A 21,071-nucleotide genomic window follows, 5' to 3' on the forward strand; every position below is an offset into this window, starting at 1 on the left:
GCAGGATCTCAACCCCGGCTGGGAGGCGTTTGCCCAAATGCATTATTTAAGTAGAAGCCCAGGCGGTTGGAGGGCCTGGTACACCTTAACGACTTATCCTCAATATATGATGACGCTGGATAAGCCGTCTAAATGGTCGGATTGGAAGAACCGGTTTTACCTGGTCAAAGCTCCTACTGAAGAGGAGAATAGGGAGTTCCGGACCTACAACCGGAAACCAGAGCTTTTGGGGCAGAAGTGCCAGCTGCCCCTAGTGTCGGATAATGACAGGGAGGCCATATTGGACTCCGGATTTTTTGAACTAACCTCTTCCACTCTCTCAACCAGAGAGATAATAAGGGTTCCCAAACACGAATTCTTTAAGGACGAGTGCTTCTTGTCCGCCTGCGGGCTTAGCAGCATGTTTGAAAGACGTAGGTTACGAACCCTAGCCGGATAATTTTATGTCGGCTAACCCTTTTTCTTTTGATAGCGATGTGCGATATTATTATGGTCCTGACCGGATGTATTTGCGTTTTGCAGAAAAAGTAAAAAAACATGTTGCCCACCGCCAAGAAAGCTTCAGATATCCGAAAGGAGAATCTGGAGAAGAAGCTTGCCGCTCAGGAGGCTAAAAAGGTTAGCCCGCCTGACCCTTTATATTTGTTTTTCTTGGTGCTATTTTGTCCATTTCTTCACCTGACCGTTTGTGACTTTGTTTCAGGATGGGGGCGTTATCCCTCGCTCTTTGCAAAAACAGATCCGGCAGCGGCCGTCTATTGAGAAGCCTACACATAAGATGCAGAAAACCACTTCCACCGCCCGGGCTACTACCGGCGGTAAATCAATAAAGACCCAAGGCGGGTCTAACGCTGAAACAGCCTCGAAAGAGGCACCCCAATAAGGACCACAACCGGTCCATCTTCTGTTGGGGGCCAAAGGGCTTCCAAACAAGGTACAAACCCCTTCAACCTCACGCTGCTTGACCTACCCATGCGGTTTAAGTCATATTCTCAGTCTCAGCCAGGAGATTCTACGATCAGCCGGCTGTCCGTAGGCGGAGCATATGCAGCTTTCTCACCGTCTGTTTCTGGTGCAAATAATTCTCCACGCTGGCCGGATGCTGCTCAGTATGCCCGGGCCATGCTGAAAGCCGTCCCCCGGGACGAGAAGGAGGCGATTCCTGGAATCAATACCTTCAATGTCGACCGTGTAATGGTCGACCTGGCCGATGTAAGTTAATGAGTACCCACCTGGCATTTTATTTGTAGTATGCTCATCCGACTTTCCTACTAATACCAACTGTGTTGTTGCAGGAACTGCTCCGCGTGGAGGGGCTCAAGAAGGCCTACATCCGCAAACAAGAGGAGGTAAGAAGAGCCAAACGTTCTGCGGATGACGCACATTGCGTTGCCTACTATTTAATGATTGTGCATGACTTAGAAACTAAATCTATAATCATGCGACAGGCGGATCAGGTCAAGACCCTCCAAAAAGCCCTCAAAGAGTCCAAGCTCAAAGTGGACAATCTCCAGGCGGCCCTGGACAATGCTGAGGATGAGCTCAAGAAGCATGAGGAGCCCCTCAAGAGGCTTGACCAGGAGGAGAAGAGCAGCAAACGACTGCAACAAGAGAATGACCGCCTGGTCAAGGAGGCGGCTGCTACACAGGGCAACTTCCAGGCCACCCTTGAAGCTGAACAGAGCCGGCTCATTGAGGAGAATGAGCAAGACTGCGAGAACCGGATGAAGAGGGCGTTCTCCATTATCCACCTGGGTACAGACTACAACGTCTGGGAGCTCGCCTACAAATACGCAGATCTTTCCATTCTGGCTGAGGAAGAGGGCAAGCCGGGGCCTGGACCCTATGAGCAATGGGTTGATGCCGAGTTCCAACGAATGCAGGCGGAGACGGCTGGCAATGACGAGTTAGTCGAGGATGAGGTTGCTCCCGGCTCCGTCTCCACCACCGACCCAACTCATCCGGAGGGGAGCCTGGCTGAGGCTGACTAGGTGACAGTGCAGCTAAAGTAGCAACGACCTCCTGGCCTGCGTGCCGTGCATTATTTTGTAATAGCGCCGGAAGGGTCGGCTCATTCAGCTGTTATTTTTTACTTCGAGTATTGATATACAATTTCGCCGGCTGTGCCGGTTTCTTCTGGAAACATTTCATATTTCACCGGTTGTGCCGGTTTATTCAATGAATTTTGAATTCTCTTTGCTACTTACTTTTTGCAAGTGTGTGTTTCCGCATGACTGGTTGGGGTTAGGGTGATTGCCCCTGATAGGAGGCTGGTAAAAGTGAGATGGTGCCAGGCGGCTATCCATATGCCATAGTACGAATGTTAACAATTTAGCTAAGTGCTATTCGTTAAAATGAAAGACAGTCGGTTTGTACTGATTTGCCGGCTGAGGCTTTTGTTAAGGCCTTTTCGTAGGTTTTAGGGTGTCCATTTGCCGGTTGGGCTTTTGCAAGAACGCCCCTACATAGATTATGGCCTAAACCAAATATTTGAGACCTGCCTTCTCTTAGTGGATCAAGCGGCGACATTAGGTACCGGCTGTCTGTTTTGAGACTAGCCCTTGGTGGTACTTAACCCAAAGAGTGAGCTAGCTGCATGTTTGGGAGTGCTTGCCCGCGTTTCTTTGGGTGTAATGGATCATTCAGGCGGGTAGGGCCGCCTGACGTTTGATCACTAGAACGATTTTCCACCCAAATGGGAGATGTTCTCTTCGATGAATTCACCCAAATGGGTGTCACTGGATGATTTTTTTAGTTCTCAAGGCCGCTTGTGTTGAGCACAAGACATGGCGCATGGAAATTGTGTAAAGGCCGCTTGTGATAAGCACAAGACATGGCGCATGGAAATTCCGTAAGAAGGGCCGCTTGTGATAAGCACAAGACATGGCGCATGTAAGCATAATATGTAGTAAATATTTCTCATTAATTATGCAGAAGTTTACAAAAGCTATACAATTTCTAGAAGTAGTACTTTTTAAGATTGTCTACATTCCAAGTTCTAGGCAGATTTCTACCGTCTGGGGTTTCCAGACGGTATGTGTCGTCTCGTACTTCTTCAAAGATCCGGTAGGGTCCCTCCCAATTTGGGGTTAATTTGTCTTGTTCATTAGCCCTACCGGTTGCTTCCATTTTGCAAAGCACAAAATCTCCTACTTTCAAGGGCCGTTTATGAACCCGCTTGTTGTAGGCTCTTGTCATTCTCAGACGGTAGATCTCATGACGCAAGGCTGCGTTGCCCCTTCGCTCTGGGAGAGCATCCAGTGCAAGCCGCATTGGTTCCCAGTTGGCCTCCTCATCATATAGCATGATGCGAAGTGTTGGCTCATAATGTTCAATGGGGAGCACCGCCTCAGTGCCGTATTTCATAAGAAATGGGGTCTCACCGGTTGCCCCTTTTTCAGTGGTCCTGATGGCCCAAAGGACATGAGGTAATTCCTCTGCCCATAGTCCACCGACTCTTTCCACCTTCTTCTTTATACCGTCTAAGATCAGCTTATTGAAAGCCTCAACTTGCCTGTTTTCCTGAGGACGACCAACGGATGCAAAACAATGGGAGATTCCTTGGTCCCCTAACCAGCTTTTGAGGACAGGCGTTTCAAATTGTGGTCCGTTGTCAAAAACCATAGACATTGGAACCCCAAACCAGGTGATGACGTTTCTCCAAATGAAAGAGATCACGTCCTTTATTTTTATGCCTTTGACCGCCTCTGCTTCAACCCATTTGGTGAAGTAATCCACTGCCACCAAAATATAGCGGCGACCTCCTGTTGCAGGCGCATAAGGACCCAGAATTTCCATGCCCCACTTTGCGAACGGAACCGAACTATGGATGGCTGTCATGTTAGTTGCCGGTCGATGTATCAACCGGGCAAACTTTTGGCATTTGTCACACCGTTTTACCAAATCCATGGCATCTGCCTCAAGAGTGGGCCAAAAGTACCCTTGCCGTCTGGTTCTTCTAGCCAGGGACCTGCCACCTATGTGTGAGGCACAAAAACCCGCGTGAAGATCCTCTAGGACTTCTCTTCCCCTTTCAGGGGTTACACACTTTAGAAACGACTGTAGGTATCCCTTCCGGAGGAGCTCTCCATGATGCATAACAAAGCTCAGAGCACGCTTCTTGAGTGCTACTGCTTCAGAAGGGTCATCCGGTAGAGTACCGTCTGCTAAGTAAGCCCGGATGGGGTCCATCCAGGTGGCACTTCGGTCTAGGATTCCAATGGGATCATGATCAATGCTTCTTTTCTCAATGACTTCCCAAAAGACTGTCCTAGGAGCATCACAGGAGGCGGATGACGCCAATTTGGAAAGGGCATCTTTCTGATTATTGTCAGACTGGGGCACCTGACTTAAATGAAACTCGTCAAGTGACACGGCCTCCTCACTCACCGCCTGCAGATATTTGATCATAGCCGGATGGGTGGCCTCATAGTCATCATTGTACTAGCTAACGATCAACTGAGAGTCTGAGCAGGCGGTAACTTTTCTTGCCCCTGCTGCCTTACACATGCGTATACCGGCTAGCAGGGCTTTATACTCTACCTCATTATTTGAGGCTTGGAACTGGAACCGTAGTGCATATTCAAACTTGTCCCCTTCCGGAGAATGGCATATAGCGCCTGCACCACAGCCGTTCGCTGTAGAACTACCGTCCAAAAATAACTTCCAAACCTGATCAGGATTTTCTCGTTGCACCGGTCTAGTCATCTCGACAATGAAGTCGGCAAACGCCTGACCTTTCACTGCCCGCCGGGGTTCAAAAGTTATTTCAAGGCTTCGTATTTCAACATCCCACTTGATCATTCTGCCGGATGACTCGATGGTGGTCATTGGGCATTTAAGCGACTGGTCTGTATAAAATCACCAGGTGAGCCAAAAAGTAAGGCTTCAACCGTTTGATTGCTACGAACAGGGCCAACCCAAATTTTTCGATCATAGGGTACCGGAGCTCAGCATTTTTAAGTACGTGGCTGATGAAATACACCGAGAGCTGGTTACCGTCTCTCTCAGCGAGGAGAACGGCACTAAGGGAATGATCAGAGACGGCTAGATACATATAGAGAACCTCCCGGGGTAGGGGGCTCACTAGCCTTGGCAAGGAATGTAAGTGTTGCTTTAGCTTCTGGAATGCCATTTCCGCCTTTTCACCCCATTCAAATCTGGACCTCTTTCGGATGTCCTAGAGGCACTTGTCGCCTGACCGGCTGAGAAATCTTCCCAACGCCGCCAGGCAACCGGTCAGCTTCTGAACTTCTTTTACAGTGCGAGGAGACCGCATGTCAATGACCGCCTGCACTTTTCCGGATTAGCCTCTATGCCCCTTTGGTCGATCAAAAATCCGAGGAACTTCCCAGACTCAACACCCAATACACACTTCTTTAGGTTAAGCATGACCCGGTGTCGCCTGAGTGTGGTGAATGTTTCTCGGAGGTCAAGTAGGTGATCCGTCTATAGTTTGGATTTTACTATCATGTCATCAATGTACGCCTCTACATTCCTACCAATTTGGTTGATGAAAACTGTGTTTATCATGCGCTGGAATGTAGCCGGTGCATTCTTTAACCCAAACGACATCACCTTATAACAAAATAACCCCTGATCAGTGACGAAGGCCGTCTTTTCTTGATCTTTTTTCCATAGGGGTATTTGATGAAAGCCTGAATAGGCATCCATGAAACTCATCAAAGTATGACTGGCTGTGGAGTCGACCAAACTGTCGATCTTTGGAAGCGGGTAAATGTCCTTGGGACATGCTCTGTTCAGATTTGTGTAGTCTACACACATCCGCCAGGTACCATTCGGCTTTTTCACAAGGACAACGTTTGCTACCCAATCCGGGTAGTAGCATTGCCGGATGAACCCAGCATCTAACAGTTTTTTGACCTCAACCGCTGCCTCCTTAGATCTTTCTTCACCGTGATCCCTCTTTTTCTGCCAGACCGGCTTCTTTTTGGGGTCCACGGCGAGCTTGTGGATAGCTAGATCCGGGCTGACGCCTGGCATCTCTTCCATTTCAAAGGCAAAGATGTCTTTGAATTCTTTCAGAAGTTGGAGCAGGTATGCCCCCAACAACTCAAAAGCAACCGTCCCAACCTTGACAGTTCTGTCAGAACGGCTGTCGTCTAGGACGACATCAAGGCAGTCACCAGCCGGCTGAGGTCGTTGGTCATCTGACCTTTCCCCATCCTTCAGACCTTAAAAGAAGTCTATATAGGCCACTTTGTCGGACAACCCTTGAATCTGAATTCTCATCAGATTGAATCGTCTGAAGTAGGACCTTAGCCCTTCTTTATCTCCATGCTGAATAGCTCCCAAATCGAGTTTTAGCGGGGATATTCATAGAGAAGTTGGACACAAACAGGTATGCGAGCGTCTTGAAGTTGTTGATGCATCCGGCTGGCAGATTGCCAAACTATCGTTGGGCTATGCCCTTTAACGTCGCCGGGAAGCATCGGCACCAAGCGGCATAATCCAACCCCTGTAGATACATGAGGTTGTTGTACGCCATTAGGTGATCTTCGGGGTTGGTGGTACCGTAATAGGTACCAACCAACACATTCTTAACCTTGGTCGGCTGTGCTGCCTCGGTTATCTCCCTAGAGCATGCCGACGGCTAATCCCCATGTTTTAGTAGCCGGAGCTACCATTCCATTGGCTTAACATTCTGTGTTGTTTGACCCCCAAAGAGGGTCGGTTGCATGTGTTGTGATCCATACGAAATGTATGGCTGTTGGGGCACATACGGAGCCAAATGCATTATCTGAGGGCCAGAATGGACGGACAGACTGTCCTGACTGACCCTCTCGGTTTGATTGCAAATACTTCATCGAAGTATTCTGAAAGCTATCTGAGTAAGTCAACGTTGAAGCCGACTTAGACAATTGTTGACTTTTCTTCTGGTGGATTAACATCCGGGCATCCGAGTAAGTCTTTTTTGATCCATCGGGCTGAACTTGCTGGATGACCTTCCTCTTTCCTGTTACAAGGAATCGGAATTTTTTGACAGATCAAACAAGGGCCAATTCTCATCCTTTTTTTTGGGATGTGGAGTAGGCACATGGTCCTTGACTAGCTTTTTCTTCTTGGCCGAATGACCCCTACTAGAGTCAGCCGTCTTCTTGTTGATCAGATCCTTGATTTCCCCTTTGAAACTTGTCATGAATTCCATGAGCTTGTTTCAGGTGACAACGGCTGCACCTTTGCCGCCTGGGGTTCAGATGGCTGTACGATTGGCACACCCGGGCAAGGTTGATTAATATCCCGTTCCTTTATTTCTAAGGAACGGGTGCGCCTTACTCTAAGTGATTTGTTCGGGGCCATATAGGTGTAAACATTGAAGTCGTCACCACTGTCTTGGTCTGTATAAAAGACCTCTACTCCGATCAAGGGTCGTTTCTCATTATGAGGTGGTACAGGCTCTTGCGAAGTCATCTTTCGAGGTTTTTTGATGTCTCGCGGGAGAGTTACAATTCCAAGACTGGTCTCTGGACGTCTGAACATGCAAAACAAGGGAGACTCCAGTTGGGTGGAGTTCTGCCTCCGACAATCAAGTTAGAACGTGTAAGGAGTCTGTAAAGAGTGCGGAAAGTAAAGAATCTTCTCGGATTCCGAGAAGATGTCTGCAATTAACAATTGCTCTGTTTTTTGTGAGTATTTCTAAATATGTCCCACGATGGGAACATCTCCCTATCTATAGGGTCTCGAACTGTGTGCCGCCATTCCAGGTTACGGAAACCTTAGAAAGGTGAGCTTCCTTGGGAATTGGGCCAGAAAAGCCGCCATTTTTGCCAATCATTAGGGATGCCACGTGTCAGCGGGGGATTGGTTCTTTGGGAACCTCTCTTAAGGTGACATGTGTCACCTTCCCATTGGACCACGTGTCTTGGGCAAAAATACCGAAAACACCTAGTATCATATTTATGGTGTTAATTAACATTTCGAATGTCATGATTTCTAGTTTCATGCTTAGGTTAATGCTTTGATTATGATTTTTATTAGTGACATGCTAGGATTTGTTATTAATCCGTTTAGTATATACACCTTCATGGATCTCCATCCACCTTGCTCCTTTGGGCCTTCAGTTCATGGGCTTCGTTGGACTAAACTATTTAAACATACAACTAATCTATTTACTTTAAATAAAAAATTACAAAAATACTTAACGGTACGCAGACTGTATTTAGATTACAAAAATACATCACGATGCACATATTGTATTTAGAATCTATGGGCCATACTAGTCTATATATAGCAAAATAATATCATATATTATAAAAGTGCCACATAATAAAATCACTCTACATGCTTGCCTAAACTAAAATATCAAATATTCTTAATTAAGGCAACACAATTCGTAAAATATCTCATATTTTAATTCCTAATTATATAATATCATATATTATTCATTATCATCTATAGAATATCATATTTTTTAAATTTGATATGAGATAGAATCAAATTTTATTTTAATACAAAAAGATAAATCATATTTATTTTCCATGATTATCCTAACTAATTTAGGAGATTATATCCTAATTACTAGCCAATCAAATAGTTTTGAAATCAATTATATCCTAAAATAACTATTTGATAATCACATTATTTAAATCAATTATTATCCTTTTGGAGTATTGCTCAAAATACTCTAACAAATCCTATCCAAAATTAACAACTTAATTATGGATAATCACCAAAATAACAACTTTTGAAATTTGATTTTATCCCAAAATTAAAAACTTATTTTGTTTTGAGAATTTTTAAACAAATATTTTTTTTGAAGTCACCGCACCACCGCTAGCCACCTTGGTTAGCCAGCCGGAGCTAGCCACGGTGGTTGGGCACTTCCCAGCACCCACTGCCATATGGCATAACCGGCAGCAGCTGTAGTTGCAAGCCACCATGCGTGGCCAGCTAAGACTAGCCACGGTGGCTAGACACCTTGCGGTGTCCACGGTAGCAGCTTGCAACTATTGCACGGCTACTCCCCCTTGCTCGGACCACCTGCCGTCCCCACCCTCCTTCTCGGACTAACCCCGGTCGGCAGCCATTGTGGCTCTGCCACCTAGCCATGGCCGCCGGCCACATTATTTTTTTTTTATTTTTTTTTGTGTTTTGAATTTAATTAAAATAACTTTTGCAGAAATTAAATTAAATCAGTCTAATAATTAAAATTACATCCCAATATAATTTAAAAATTAGGGTTCATCGTAAAATTAATTTCAATTTAATTCTAAATCTTAAAATTAAATTGATGATCATACACACAACATTTTTATTCATAACTCAACCTAATTAATATTATGAAACATGATCAATATGAATTAAATTAAAACACAAGCAAAAAATCATAATTTAGGGCCAGGGTTTTTTGAAAATTCAAAAATTAGGGTTTAGGGTTCGAAAATTTAGAACATACTAGGGCAAATTTTCGGTCTTTTCCTTAGGTATTTTGAGCCAATTAAATCACATTTAATCAATTCCTAGAGTTAAATCACATTTAGTATAATAATTGAACCATAATTAAATTAATTATCCCTCTTAATTGATTATAAAATTATGAACGTGGACTTCAAATAATCGTATTATTATAATCAAGCATGTTTATGCAAGAGGCTAACTGATACCAGTGTAGGGATTTAGGTATTTTAAGCGGAATTCCACGAATCATATTCATACAGAACTAAAACAACATGCATAACACACAAGAATCACATAATTATACCATTGAAGTGTGAATTCCACATAGCAAGTTGATTGAGAATTAGGGAGAGAATAGAGCCCTAAGCGTTTCTCCTCTACATAGTCCACGGGATTCGAATGAGCTGTCCACCAATGCTATATTGGTTGGATGAAAGGGAAACACAACGATCACCACCTTTGTGGACAACCAGCACCACCACGAACCAGCACCACCACCGTACACACACCTGTGCAAGGAGGGGAGAGAGATCTGTGAGAGAGAGAGAGAGAAAGAGAGATAAAGAGAGAGAGTTTGAGAAGGGTTAGGTTTCGTGTTTGCTAACTCGGGTTTGATTAACAGTAAAACTGTGTTATGACGACCCAATGAACGAACTTAATTATTTCCATAATTTGATCCATTATATATCTAGTAATTACACTTGACGAAGACATAAAACCTTCAGGATCCACATAAGGGTAGTTAGGATCACCCCTATAATCATTCCCACCCGGGGCACGGTAGCCATAGACGGATTCAATGGGGTAGTCCACTCGGGGGCCGTTTTGTGAGGATGGCCCTTGACAATGAGGCCAAGTTTACTGACTACCCGACCATTGAGGTACCGGGCCGTGTTGTGGTGGCCAATATGGGTAGTTGACCGTGGGGGTTACCTCAACCCTATTCACGGCCGCATCAAGTGGGCTTGAGTTTGGAAGAACATACCTTGTTTATTTTCGAATAGGCCTTGCATGCCCAATTGCATGCTCCTCATTTGTTGTTCAAGGCCTAGCATGCCTTGATGATGATGATGATGATGATGTTGTTGTTGTTGTTGTTCATCTTTTTCTTCTTCTTCTTCCTCCTCACCACCTTCTAGGCCACCTCTCATGTTTGCATTTGGAAACGCCCCACTATCAGATGCCACAAATCAAATATTCCTAACATTTCTAAATATGGATGTCTGGGCGAGGTTTGGGAGGATGCAATGGTGTTCATGGCTTACAAGCCAATCAAAGTAGTTGTTCATATCCTCAGTCCAATTGATGAAATCCAATTTCTTGAGTTGGGAAATGTCAAGATAGAGATGTTTTGTCACTATCCACCGGGGTACATGTGAGGTAGAGGTCCTCGTGTGGCCAAGCTTGGTAGCAAGCCTTGTAATCATTGTCTGAAGGTAATCTAACCCGTCTTGTTTCCACTAGTGATTGCCACGCAACACCTCGTAAATAAATAACCCATGTTGAGCCGCTCCCTCAACTCTTCTCTCGTGGCAATCCAAAGAGTGAAGATCTCTTCCCCTAAATGCTTACCCAAGTTTGGCTTACTAAATACCGCATACCTAAGGAGGTGGTGCAGGATGCGGAGGGTCCAATGAAGTCCCCCCAACCTTAGGTTTTGGAAGAGGTACCTAAGATCGTTATCAATGCCCAACTTAATCATATTAGGGCCATGATAGTGTCTTGAAAGCCGGAGTTTTCTAGATTTGAGGTCATTGTAGACAGGGGTGTGTTGTTTGTTGGTAAATTTCAGTAAAGGAAGTGTGGGTGTTTGTGATTGAGTTTTCTCTTGTTGTTGAGGTTCGTTAATTTGAACACGGGGTTCCTTGCCACTTTTTCTCTTCTTTAACATCTTTACCAATCACCAAACAACCACTCCAAAAATCACCGCCAACTAATACCACCACAATACCGATCCAAACTTGAACACAACTATACCAAAATCAACCAAGCCACAACCGATTACAACAACAACACAACAGACAATACCAAATTTCCTCAAAAACAAGTTAGTAAAAACAACTAACCACAAACAACAATCCAACAAAACAAAAGTATCATCCAAGAATACCAAATTTCAATTCGCACAAAATTCACACCATGACCAAATCATGCATAATAATCAAAATCTTTTGCATAAATAACTGACATATTGAAAAAAAGTAGCAAAGTAAGAGATTATACCACACAATTGGTGCCCATATACTCCCAAATAGCCTAAGAACCACCTTCACCAACCAAGCTTCAAATGTTCAATAATGGATGATTTTGGGGTTTTTGGAGTAAGAAAGTATTAAATTCGTGGAAATGGATTAAAAATGTGATGATTTGGAGGAAGATTCAAGGGGAATTGATGGATTATGGTGAGGATTTTAGAGAATTTCAGAGTTAGGGTTTGAGTTCTAGAGGAGAGAAAATCGGTGAGAGATGTGGGTGAAATAAGAATCGGGGAAAGAAAAGGAGTTAAAACCCCGATTCCCAGTGTTGCGCGCCCGCGCACGTGATTTACGCGTCCGAGCACAGAGCGATTGCGCACCCGCGAGGAGGTCACACACTCCCCGCGTAGAGTTCCTGACTTGCTCTTCAATTTCTTAATTTCCCTGTGCGCACCCTCGGATAGAGGCTTCGCGCCCACACACTCTCCACTGCGTGCAGAGGGCGTGTAGACATTATTCCTTGCTTCTGTTTTCTGAAATTTCCCTGTACGCGCCCGCACACAGGGGCGCGCACATGAGGTGTGCGCCCGTGCACTGTTGTATTTCAAAAATATTCATTTCTTGAACTCTTCTTCTCATGCCTTCATACTTGAATCATTTAAGGCACTTCTTCCCTTGAGGATTCTTCTCCTCACATCATTAAAAATGGAAAACCAAACAATCAATCTAAGACCTACCAAAATGCAAACAAAAACAAGATCAAAGCATGGAATAAAATGAAAATTGAAGTAATAGAAAAGAGAAAGGAAAGTAACAAAGACAGGTTACCTCGTTAGCTCGATGCTCCTTGAGTGAGATCAAGGAGTATCATAATCATAATGCACATCAATGAGGGAGTAGGAAATGGGCTTGTCAACTGAATGCCCTTCATAGTAAGGCTTGATCCAATGACTATTCAATTTAAAGGGAGGAAAACAATGGGGTGAAACTAGGGTCGTTAGGCTAGCCTTCCCAAGTCAAAAAAATTTATAAACCAAACTACTTACCCCTAGTATAGGGGCAAATCCAAATCGATCCACGAGGAATGGGGGGGTCAATTACTATAGTCTATGCATTAAGCTACCTCGAAAAGAGTGTATGTATGTGTAGTCAAGGAAGCTAATCGAACAAAGCAAATAATAGAGGAAAATCAATCACAAAGATACTAGGGATTAGATTCCACATGTAATCATGATAGAAGTGCCAAATTGGGGGTAAATCAAAGCAATAGGCGTTGCAAGAACTAAGGACAATAGCATTCAAAGTGTTCAAAAGGCTATCTAAACTTATTGTCAAGCTAGGTTTCCTCTATGGATGACAAATTAGTAGAATCACAAATCAAACAAGATGAAAATTAAGAATCTCAAATCTAGTGGTCATGTCATCAAGATCATCAATGCAATCAAGTTTAGAATTCTAGGTTTATTAATCCTATTATGCTAAACACATGCACAAATTTATCAATCAATTTAATAACAACAATCTATTAATTAAAATACCCAAATTAGCAACAAACTATCAATCAAACATGCTTCCCTAACTCCCTAGCTAAGAGATCTACTCACTAATCATCATGAATTGTAGAAACAAAATAAAGCTAATCATCATCATTATCATAATTGCAAATATAGTAAAAAAATCTACTCAATTAAGCTAATCAAGTTCAAACAAGCAAAATCGTATTGAAATTTCATCAACAACAAGAATTAAAAGCAATTAAAGAAAGAAGTAAAGAAATTTACTAAACTTGAAGATCAGAAAGGAAATCAAACTTGAAATAGAATGAATTGAATATCAAATGATGGAGATTACACTTTCTCTCTATAGTTCTCTCTCTACTAAATTTGGAAAATGTCAAAATGTACTAGATAAACGTCCTCCCCACAAAATAGAAAGAAATGAAGTACATATAGTAAGTTGGAAATCTAGGCTCAGCCACACAGCCGAGCCCGCGCATGAGGAGGTCTACACTCGCGCGCGAGAGGGTACGTGATGCTCATGATGGCCTGGCCACGCGTGCGCACCAGCTCGAAGCAACAAAAATTGTCGTGACACGGTGCCACTGTCGTGGCATGGCGTGGCTTGCCATGGCACGGTGTGGCTTACTGCAGCTCACTTGCTCCCTTGGCCATGGCTTAGTCTTCACGCTCACGAACATCCTCCTCATCGACGCTCTCACACGATGCTCACAAGGGGGGCAGCCTTCAAAACTCAGATTTTACTTGTTCATGACCGGATTATGTGATGACAACGTGGATGAGAGCGCAAGGCCTTGAGTAGGAACTTGCTCCTTAACTTGATCCTTAGGCATCTGAATGGTATGAGATCTCGTCCCGAGCATCCAAATGACTTTAAGAATCTTCTAAGATAAATCCCAGGCCTCAAACAAGTCCTATTATAAAAGAAAGCATAGCGAGTAGAGTAGAAAAGACGAAAATATCCTTAGATCACAAGAAAGCACAAAATAAGGGAAACGAAGAAACTAAAGCATAAATGAACAAAACTAAGGTATTATTTAAAGAGAAAAGCTATAAAATAGAAGGAAAACGTCCTAAAATGCAATCATATGAGTGCCATAAATGACACTCATCAGAGGATACTTATCACTGTTAATTTCAACGGCACCATGTGGATAAACTTTATCAACCACAAATGGACCACTCCATTTGGACCTCATTTTTCCAAAAAATAGCTTCAAAAGAGAATTATAGAAGAGGACTTTTTGACCTTCAATAAAGTTCTTCTTCACTATATGTGCATCATGCCAAGCCTTAGTCCTAGCTTTGTATAGGCTAGCACTATCATAGACATTCATTCTCAATTCTTCCAACTCTGAAGCTCTAGCAACCGTAGCTCACCCGCACTATGGAGATCAAAGTTAATTTTCTTAATGGCCCAAAAATCCCTATGCTCTATTTCAACCGGAAGGTGGAACTCTTTCCATAAACCAACTTGTATGGAGTAGTCCCAATCGGCGTCTTGAAAGCGGTACGGTAACCCCACAAGGCATCAATAAGCTTGTTAGACCAATCCTTCTAAGTCCTGGATACTGTGTTTTCTAAGATGAACTTGATTTCTCGATTTGTGATCTTCGCTCGACCGCTTGATTATGGGTGATAAGAAAGTTTCCTCTTGTGAGAAACACCATATTTTGGAAGTAGCTTGTTAAAGGCATGATGCTTGAACTGATATCATCCATCACTAATGATGGCCTTAGGAACGCCGAATCTAGGAAAGATCACCTTTTGAACAAATTCATCACCACCTTAGAGTCATTGGTAGGCGATGTAACAGATTCCACCCACTTTGAAACATAGATAACCGCCACCAAGATATAACAATTCCCACAAGTAGAAGCAAATGAGCCCATGAAATCAATAGCCCATACATTGAAGATCTCAAGATCAAGAATAGGGTTTTAAGGCATCTCATTGATGAGTGTCAATTGTAGCACTCATAAGATAGGTTTCTTCTTTAGTTTATGCTTTTTTTCTTAGCCTTTTTGGTAGCGGTTATAGGTAATAATGCTTGATATGCGTGCTTGTGTGTTAGTTTAGAGAAATGCATGTTTTTAAAGGTTCTATTATCCTTTTTATGCATATATTTTTTATTCTCTCGCTTTCCATTTTGTTTAGCTTGTTTTGTAGGTTTATCGAGACTTGTCGAGGCTCAAATGCCAAGGATTAAGTCCAACACAAGCTTTGGAAGTCAACAAAATTACAAAAAAAAATCTGGGATGCTAGAGTGTGAGCAAGCTAAGCTATAAGTCAAAGAAAGGTTGCTTGGGTAAGATTTTACGGGTGCACAAGCATTGAAGAAGAATTCAAGAGCTTAGTGTATGTATTAGGGCGACAAGTTTTGCTCACCCGAGTTACCCAACCTGCCCTAGAAACCCCACGCATATGGCCTCGCACAAGGCTCTTCGCACATCTCCCCGCACAAGCAGCAGCTTGGGCAGGGTACGCAAGGGTGCTCAGCCAAGCTGCCCGAGCTAAAAATAGATTTACTCGGCCAGAGCAGCTTGCTCGCCTGAGCTAAGCAGCCTACTCGAGCTGCTCTATTATGCATTTTCACCTGATTTTTATTCATTTTCTCCTGTAACTATAAATATGTACGGACATTCTATTTTTGGGGAAGACTTCATTTTGTTTTCTCTCTCATAATTAGGTTGAGGTTGAGAGATCTCTCTCTAGTTTAGGCTTAGTTTTCTCTCTCATAATTAGGTTGAGGTTGAGAGATTTCTCCCTAATGATGACTGTTCCTAGAGGTTCAACCCTTGACATACCTCTATACTTGTATTTATGTTTGTTAAGTGATTATAAATTTTTTTGACCTTAGGGAGGATTCGACCTAGTTTTCCTTCCGTCAAAATGGCACTGTTGTCGGGAATGGTGTCTATACTTAAGTGTTTTTGATTGCTTGAGTCTAGGTCTTTGTATATACTTTTCTTATATGTTATTTTTGCTTGATTTGATAAAAAAAAAAATGGCAAGTACCTCGTATTCTAAATTTAAGGATGAGTCGTTTTGGGTGTACTTCAATAGGTTAGAGAACTTAATTAGTTACCATGGTTGTGAACTTTGGGAGGCTTGTGAGATTTGTTATCATTAATTGAATCACCAAACTAAAGACATTAATGAAAACAAGTTAAATGGTGATTTTCGAGCATTGTTAATTGATGATGCTTGGGAGTTTTATGTGTGGTTTGCTAGCGATACTTATGATCGTGGTTAAGGTTATTTAAATACTTCTATGGATAATTGTGATATTTCACATTCCACGTTTGATGAATCTTGCATGCCTAATTGTGCCTCCATTCCCCATTTTGATAGTTCCTTTCATATCTCAAATTTTAATCCCCACATGCATGCATATAGTTCCTCTCCCCATAACGATCCTCAATCTTCTTCATATTTTCAATCTTTAGAGCCTAGTTTTTAGTCTTTTTATAATCAAATTGGTAATTTATTGAAAGAATTGGAGATGAATTCTAATTTGGAGCCTTATGAGATGAGATGTTTGGAGACTATGAGAAGCTAAATGGAAATGATGAAAAAGATGGAATAGAGAAATGAGGACGTTTGTAGGAGAAATGAGGAGATGAGAAGTCAATTGTCATCAATGTTGAGTGTAAATGACGTTTCTACAACTTTTGTAGATTTGGATGACGATGATGATGATGATTGTTTTGAGAGCTGTAAAGTTTTTGAGAAGGATGTTGGAGAGCCAATGAGTGAGGAAAAGGGAGTAGAGATGGATGTTGCCCAAGAGAGTTTGCATTTTGAACCTCTTTTCGGATTTGAATCTCGTTCCATTGAGGTTTTAGGTGGTGTTAAAGAGTAACTAAGAAAGTTATCTTCACTTAATGTTGAGGAAATGGTAATTCAAGTTATGAAGGATAGCTCAGTGTAATTTTTGAAGCATAGAGAAGATGTGAGAAAAGAGAATGAAGAAAAAGATGAAGTAGTTTCCATGGGCGATTGGATGTTTGAGGGTGATGAGGACCAAGAGGTTTTGAGTCTTGAAGAACCAATTGGTCAGTCAATTCCCCCACCCATCTCTCTTGATTATGATTTCATTTTTCCATCTTTTAATTTTGAAAACCAATCTTCTTGAGCCTCCTTTGTACCTTGATGATGATTTGAAGCTTTTGAGAGATCATTTAGGGTGTGATGTTTATGTTGAGGATAAGATTGAGAATGAGCTTGATTTGAATGAGGATGAATTAGAAGAGAGCCCTTTGGATGAAAGAGCTTGTGATTCAATGGTTAGTTGTGTAAGTGAGCGATCAGTTCCTAATTCTTCAACTTACATCCCATTTTAAGGAAAACTTTTTCTTGTTCCTTCCTATCCCATGTCATTACCTTCTTTTCTCATTTCCCCTCCTCTTGAAGAGCCTTTAGTCCCCCAAGTGCCTCATTTGATGACTATTGAGAATAATGGTGGGACATCCAACCAAAAATATTTTGTTCAGAAGAGTAGGCATTCTTCCTTTTGTTTTATTTCTTCTCCTTTTTCGTATATTCTTGTTTTCCCTTTTTCTCCTTCCTCTTCTTGGCCAAACTTTTCTCAACTTCATAGGTGTGGATTAAGCATGTTGCATGCCCTTATTTTGTCATGTGCGTTCTTACTTTCTTATGAAATGTGTAGTAGTGTATTTGACAACCTCTTGCGTTTTTTGCATTATTATTTACTAGAGTGGTCTAGCTTGGACCTTAAGCAAGTCTTTTCTCGGGAAGTAACCCGTGTTTTATAGCTTTTATTTTCATTTCATTTTAGTGTAGATTTTGTCTCATGGAAATGTTTATGTGCATTTTTCTAGGTACATGACTTGTTATACTTTTGTGCTTTGGATTAAATCAAGAATCAAGGAGGTTTAATTCCACATTTGCTAGCATATGACGTACAAGGCATAGCTTAGGAGGAAATTTGCTTTACAAGTTCTCATTGGGTCATTTGCTGGTATTTACACCCACCAACATCTGGTAATATCCTTCCTTGTTCTTCCGCTAATGATTGGTGACTTGTTGGACATATGTTGGTTTGTTAGATTTATTTCTTTCTTTCCCCTCCCATGGATTCTTTGGTTTATGTTTGAGCATGTTGTCTCATTCAAGCTTGGGGGAGGGTTTTCTATCATGTTTTGGTGGGATTTTTATTCATATATGTCATGCACAATTGCATTTGCATTTCCATGTTCTGTATTTTGAATAACTCCAAAAAGATTTTTGTTTCTATCAAGGCAAATCTGCATTGTGTTTTGTGTTTGTTCTTGCTATGGACATAATACTTTTGGACTTATATCCTTGAATGCTTTTCTTCCTAATTGGTAGAGGTTTGCACGCTTTGAGATATCTTGGATTGACTCTAGGATATGATATGTTAAGGTAGTTTGTTAAGAACTTTAGGACCATGAAACCCTAGTTCATTGTTTGTGGTAAGATGGAGTAACTTCCTATAGTGGATTTGAAGCCAAAAGTGAGCTTTTGCTACAACCATGTGAGGTTTCACTTTTCTTGCTTCCAACATATCTTATTTGAGCGGCGCATGGATCCTTGACTAGTGCTTATTCTTATCTAGAACTTGTCATTTATCTCCTGAGATCGCGACCGAACCATTTGAGAAGGACAAAGGCATCTTTTTGGGGTGCTTAATTTTCTTTTCTAGGATTAGATTTTACATAATATTTGGGTTTTGGTTTACATTTGCCTTCTTGCTAGCCATTTGAGCTTTTTACCTTCTTTTCTAGCCATATTATTAGCTTTCAAGCCGTTTGTTTCATGCTTGTTTCCACCTTTGGTTTTTGTGAAGCATATGGTCCATAGCCTGTTGGTGCTTATAGGAGTATAAGTATGGTTATTTGGTTCATTTTCTAAGCAAATATGTGTTGCATATAGTTTGTGAATAAAAGCAAATGCAACGTAGAAAAGTCGTCCATAGTTAAAAAAGGCAAGGACAAAACAAAAAGCATATACGAATGCTTTGAACAAAAAAAAAAGAATAAAAATGAAAAGAACAAAAACAATTTGATGTGGTTATTTTTCTCCCTAGTTTAGAGCATTGAGGACAATGCTCCATTTAAGCTTAGGGGAAGCATATCTACTTTATTTTGTATATAGTTTTGAGGTGTTGCTTTGAATAAGCTTGGGAGTGTTGGTATTTTTGTTTGGTGATAACTTGATTATAGTGTTGAGAATTTTCCATTCTTATTCTTATACCACCAAATTTCTAATTATATCCTACCTTTACCCTTTTTGCCCATATGTTACAACCCTTCAAAGACCTTTTGACCCTTATGGTTAAGTCACAAGTTGGTGGAGGGAGATACGAGTCAAGCCTATGAAGCGACGCGAGTTTGCATAGTCAATATGTCGGGTAGCCATGAATTATTTGTTTTTCCGGTTCCTTCAAGGAATTATTAAGATAGGTGAATTTGAAATTAGTAGGGAGAACGAGGCAAGATTGGTTGGGATGAAAGGTGAAATTAGTTCTCTATGCTTAGCATATCTTATGTTTCAATCAACCTTAGACATCTTGAAGTGTGCACTCCTCTATTGTTTAGAAAGACTTGTATTCATTTGTGCTTGTTCATTTGCAAAAAACCATTCATGAGCATTTGTTTTCTTTCTTTCTCTTTTTGATTTTCTTTTTCATACTTTGCCTTGTTTGTTTAGTTTGTGAGAGTTGTGGGTTAACCTCTTAGGAAAACATCACGAGAGCATACTCGTCCTCTAGGGCAATCTAGGGGTTTAAATGGCTTGTCTTTAGTTTCTAAAATTGACCGTGATTCCTATGAAAGTGTGTTAGTGTACATTCCCATCCTCTCAAGTTTCCTTCTATCTTTCTATGCTTGAATGAATTCATCTTTTTTCCGTTGGTTTTGATTTTGCTTTGTCCGACGATGAGCAAAAGTTTAGCTTGTGGGAATTTGATAAGTGTAATTTATGGCACTCATAGGGTAGGTTTCTTATTTAGTTTATGCTCGTTTTTAGCCTTTTAGTTGCGTTGTTAGGTAATAATGCTTGATTTGCGTGCTTGTGTGTTAGTTTAGAGAAATGCATGTTTTAAATGGTTTTATTATCCTTTTTATGAATTTCTTCTCTATTCTCTCGCTTTCCGTTTTGTTTAGCTAGTTTTGTAGGTGTATCGGGAATTTCTAAGGCTCGTATGTCAAGGAGGAAGCCCAACACAAGCTTTGGAAGTCAACAAAATTAAACCAAGTCCGGGAATTTAGAGTGTGAGCAAGCTAAGCTAGAAGTCAATGCAAGGTTTCTTCAGCAGGATTTTAAGCGTGCCCTAGCATTGAAGAAGAATCAAGAGCTTAGTGTCTGTATTGGGGAGACAAGTTTTGCTCACCCGAGTTACCCCTTTTGCTCGAGCAACCCCTCGCATATGTTCTCGCACAAGGCCCTTCGCACAGCTCCCTACACAAGCAGCAGCTTGGGCACGGCACGCAAGGTTGCTTGGCCAAGCTGCTCGAGAAAAAAATCGGTTTGCTCAGTCAGAGAAGCTTGCTCGCCCGAGCTACTCTGTTATGCATTTTTACTCGGTTTTATCCTTTTTCTCTTGTAACTTTAATTATGTACGGACATTCTATTTTGGGGAACACTTCATTTTATTTTCTCTCTCATAATTAGGCTTAGATTGAGAGATTCTCTGTCTAGTTTAGGCTTACTTGTAGGAGTAGTTTTAGAGAGAGAATGTGAGGGATTTCAATGGTGATTTGAGAGATTGAAGATGCGAGGGTGATAGTTGTATTAAAGATGTTCTCAATTATCAATGAGCATTTCTTACTCTATCTCATCTTATTGCTTTCTTTAATTGCATGTTTGTTTGATTTAGTTTTGTTTTTTGATTCTTGATTAGATTAGTTGTTCTACAATATTTGTTGATTCTTCATTTCATTTACTTGCCTTGATT

At 41.6% G+C, this 21,071-nt stretch overlaps 1 protein-coding gene across 1 annotated transcript; it reads left to right on the plus strand.

Moving 5' to 3' along the window:
• The first annotated feature begins 537 nt into the window (after positions 1-537).
• LOC110695836 (translation initiation factor IF-2-like) lies at positions 538-1,991 on the plus strand. The gene is made up of 4 exons (XM_021873061.1): positions 538-618; positions 704-871; positions 1,296-1,349; positions 1,449-1,991. The coding sequence occupies exons 1-4, from the start codon at positions 538-540 to the stop codon at positions 1,989-1,991; spliced, it is 846 nt and encodes a 281-aa protein (XP_021728753.1).
• The last annotated feature ends 19,080 nt before the right edge of the window (positions 1,992-21,071 follow it).

This window comes from Chenopodium quinoa, unplaced genomic scaffold (genome assembly GCF_001683475.1).
Source record: "Chenopodium quinoa cultivar QQ74 unplaced genomic scaffold, ASM168347v1, whole genome shotgun sequence".
Classification (NCBI taxonomy): domain Eukaryota; kingdom Viridiplantae; phylum Streptophyta; class Magnoliopsida; order Caryophyllales; family Amaranthaceae; genus Chenopodium; species Chenopodium quinoa.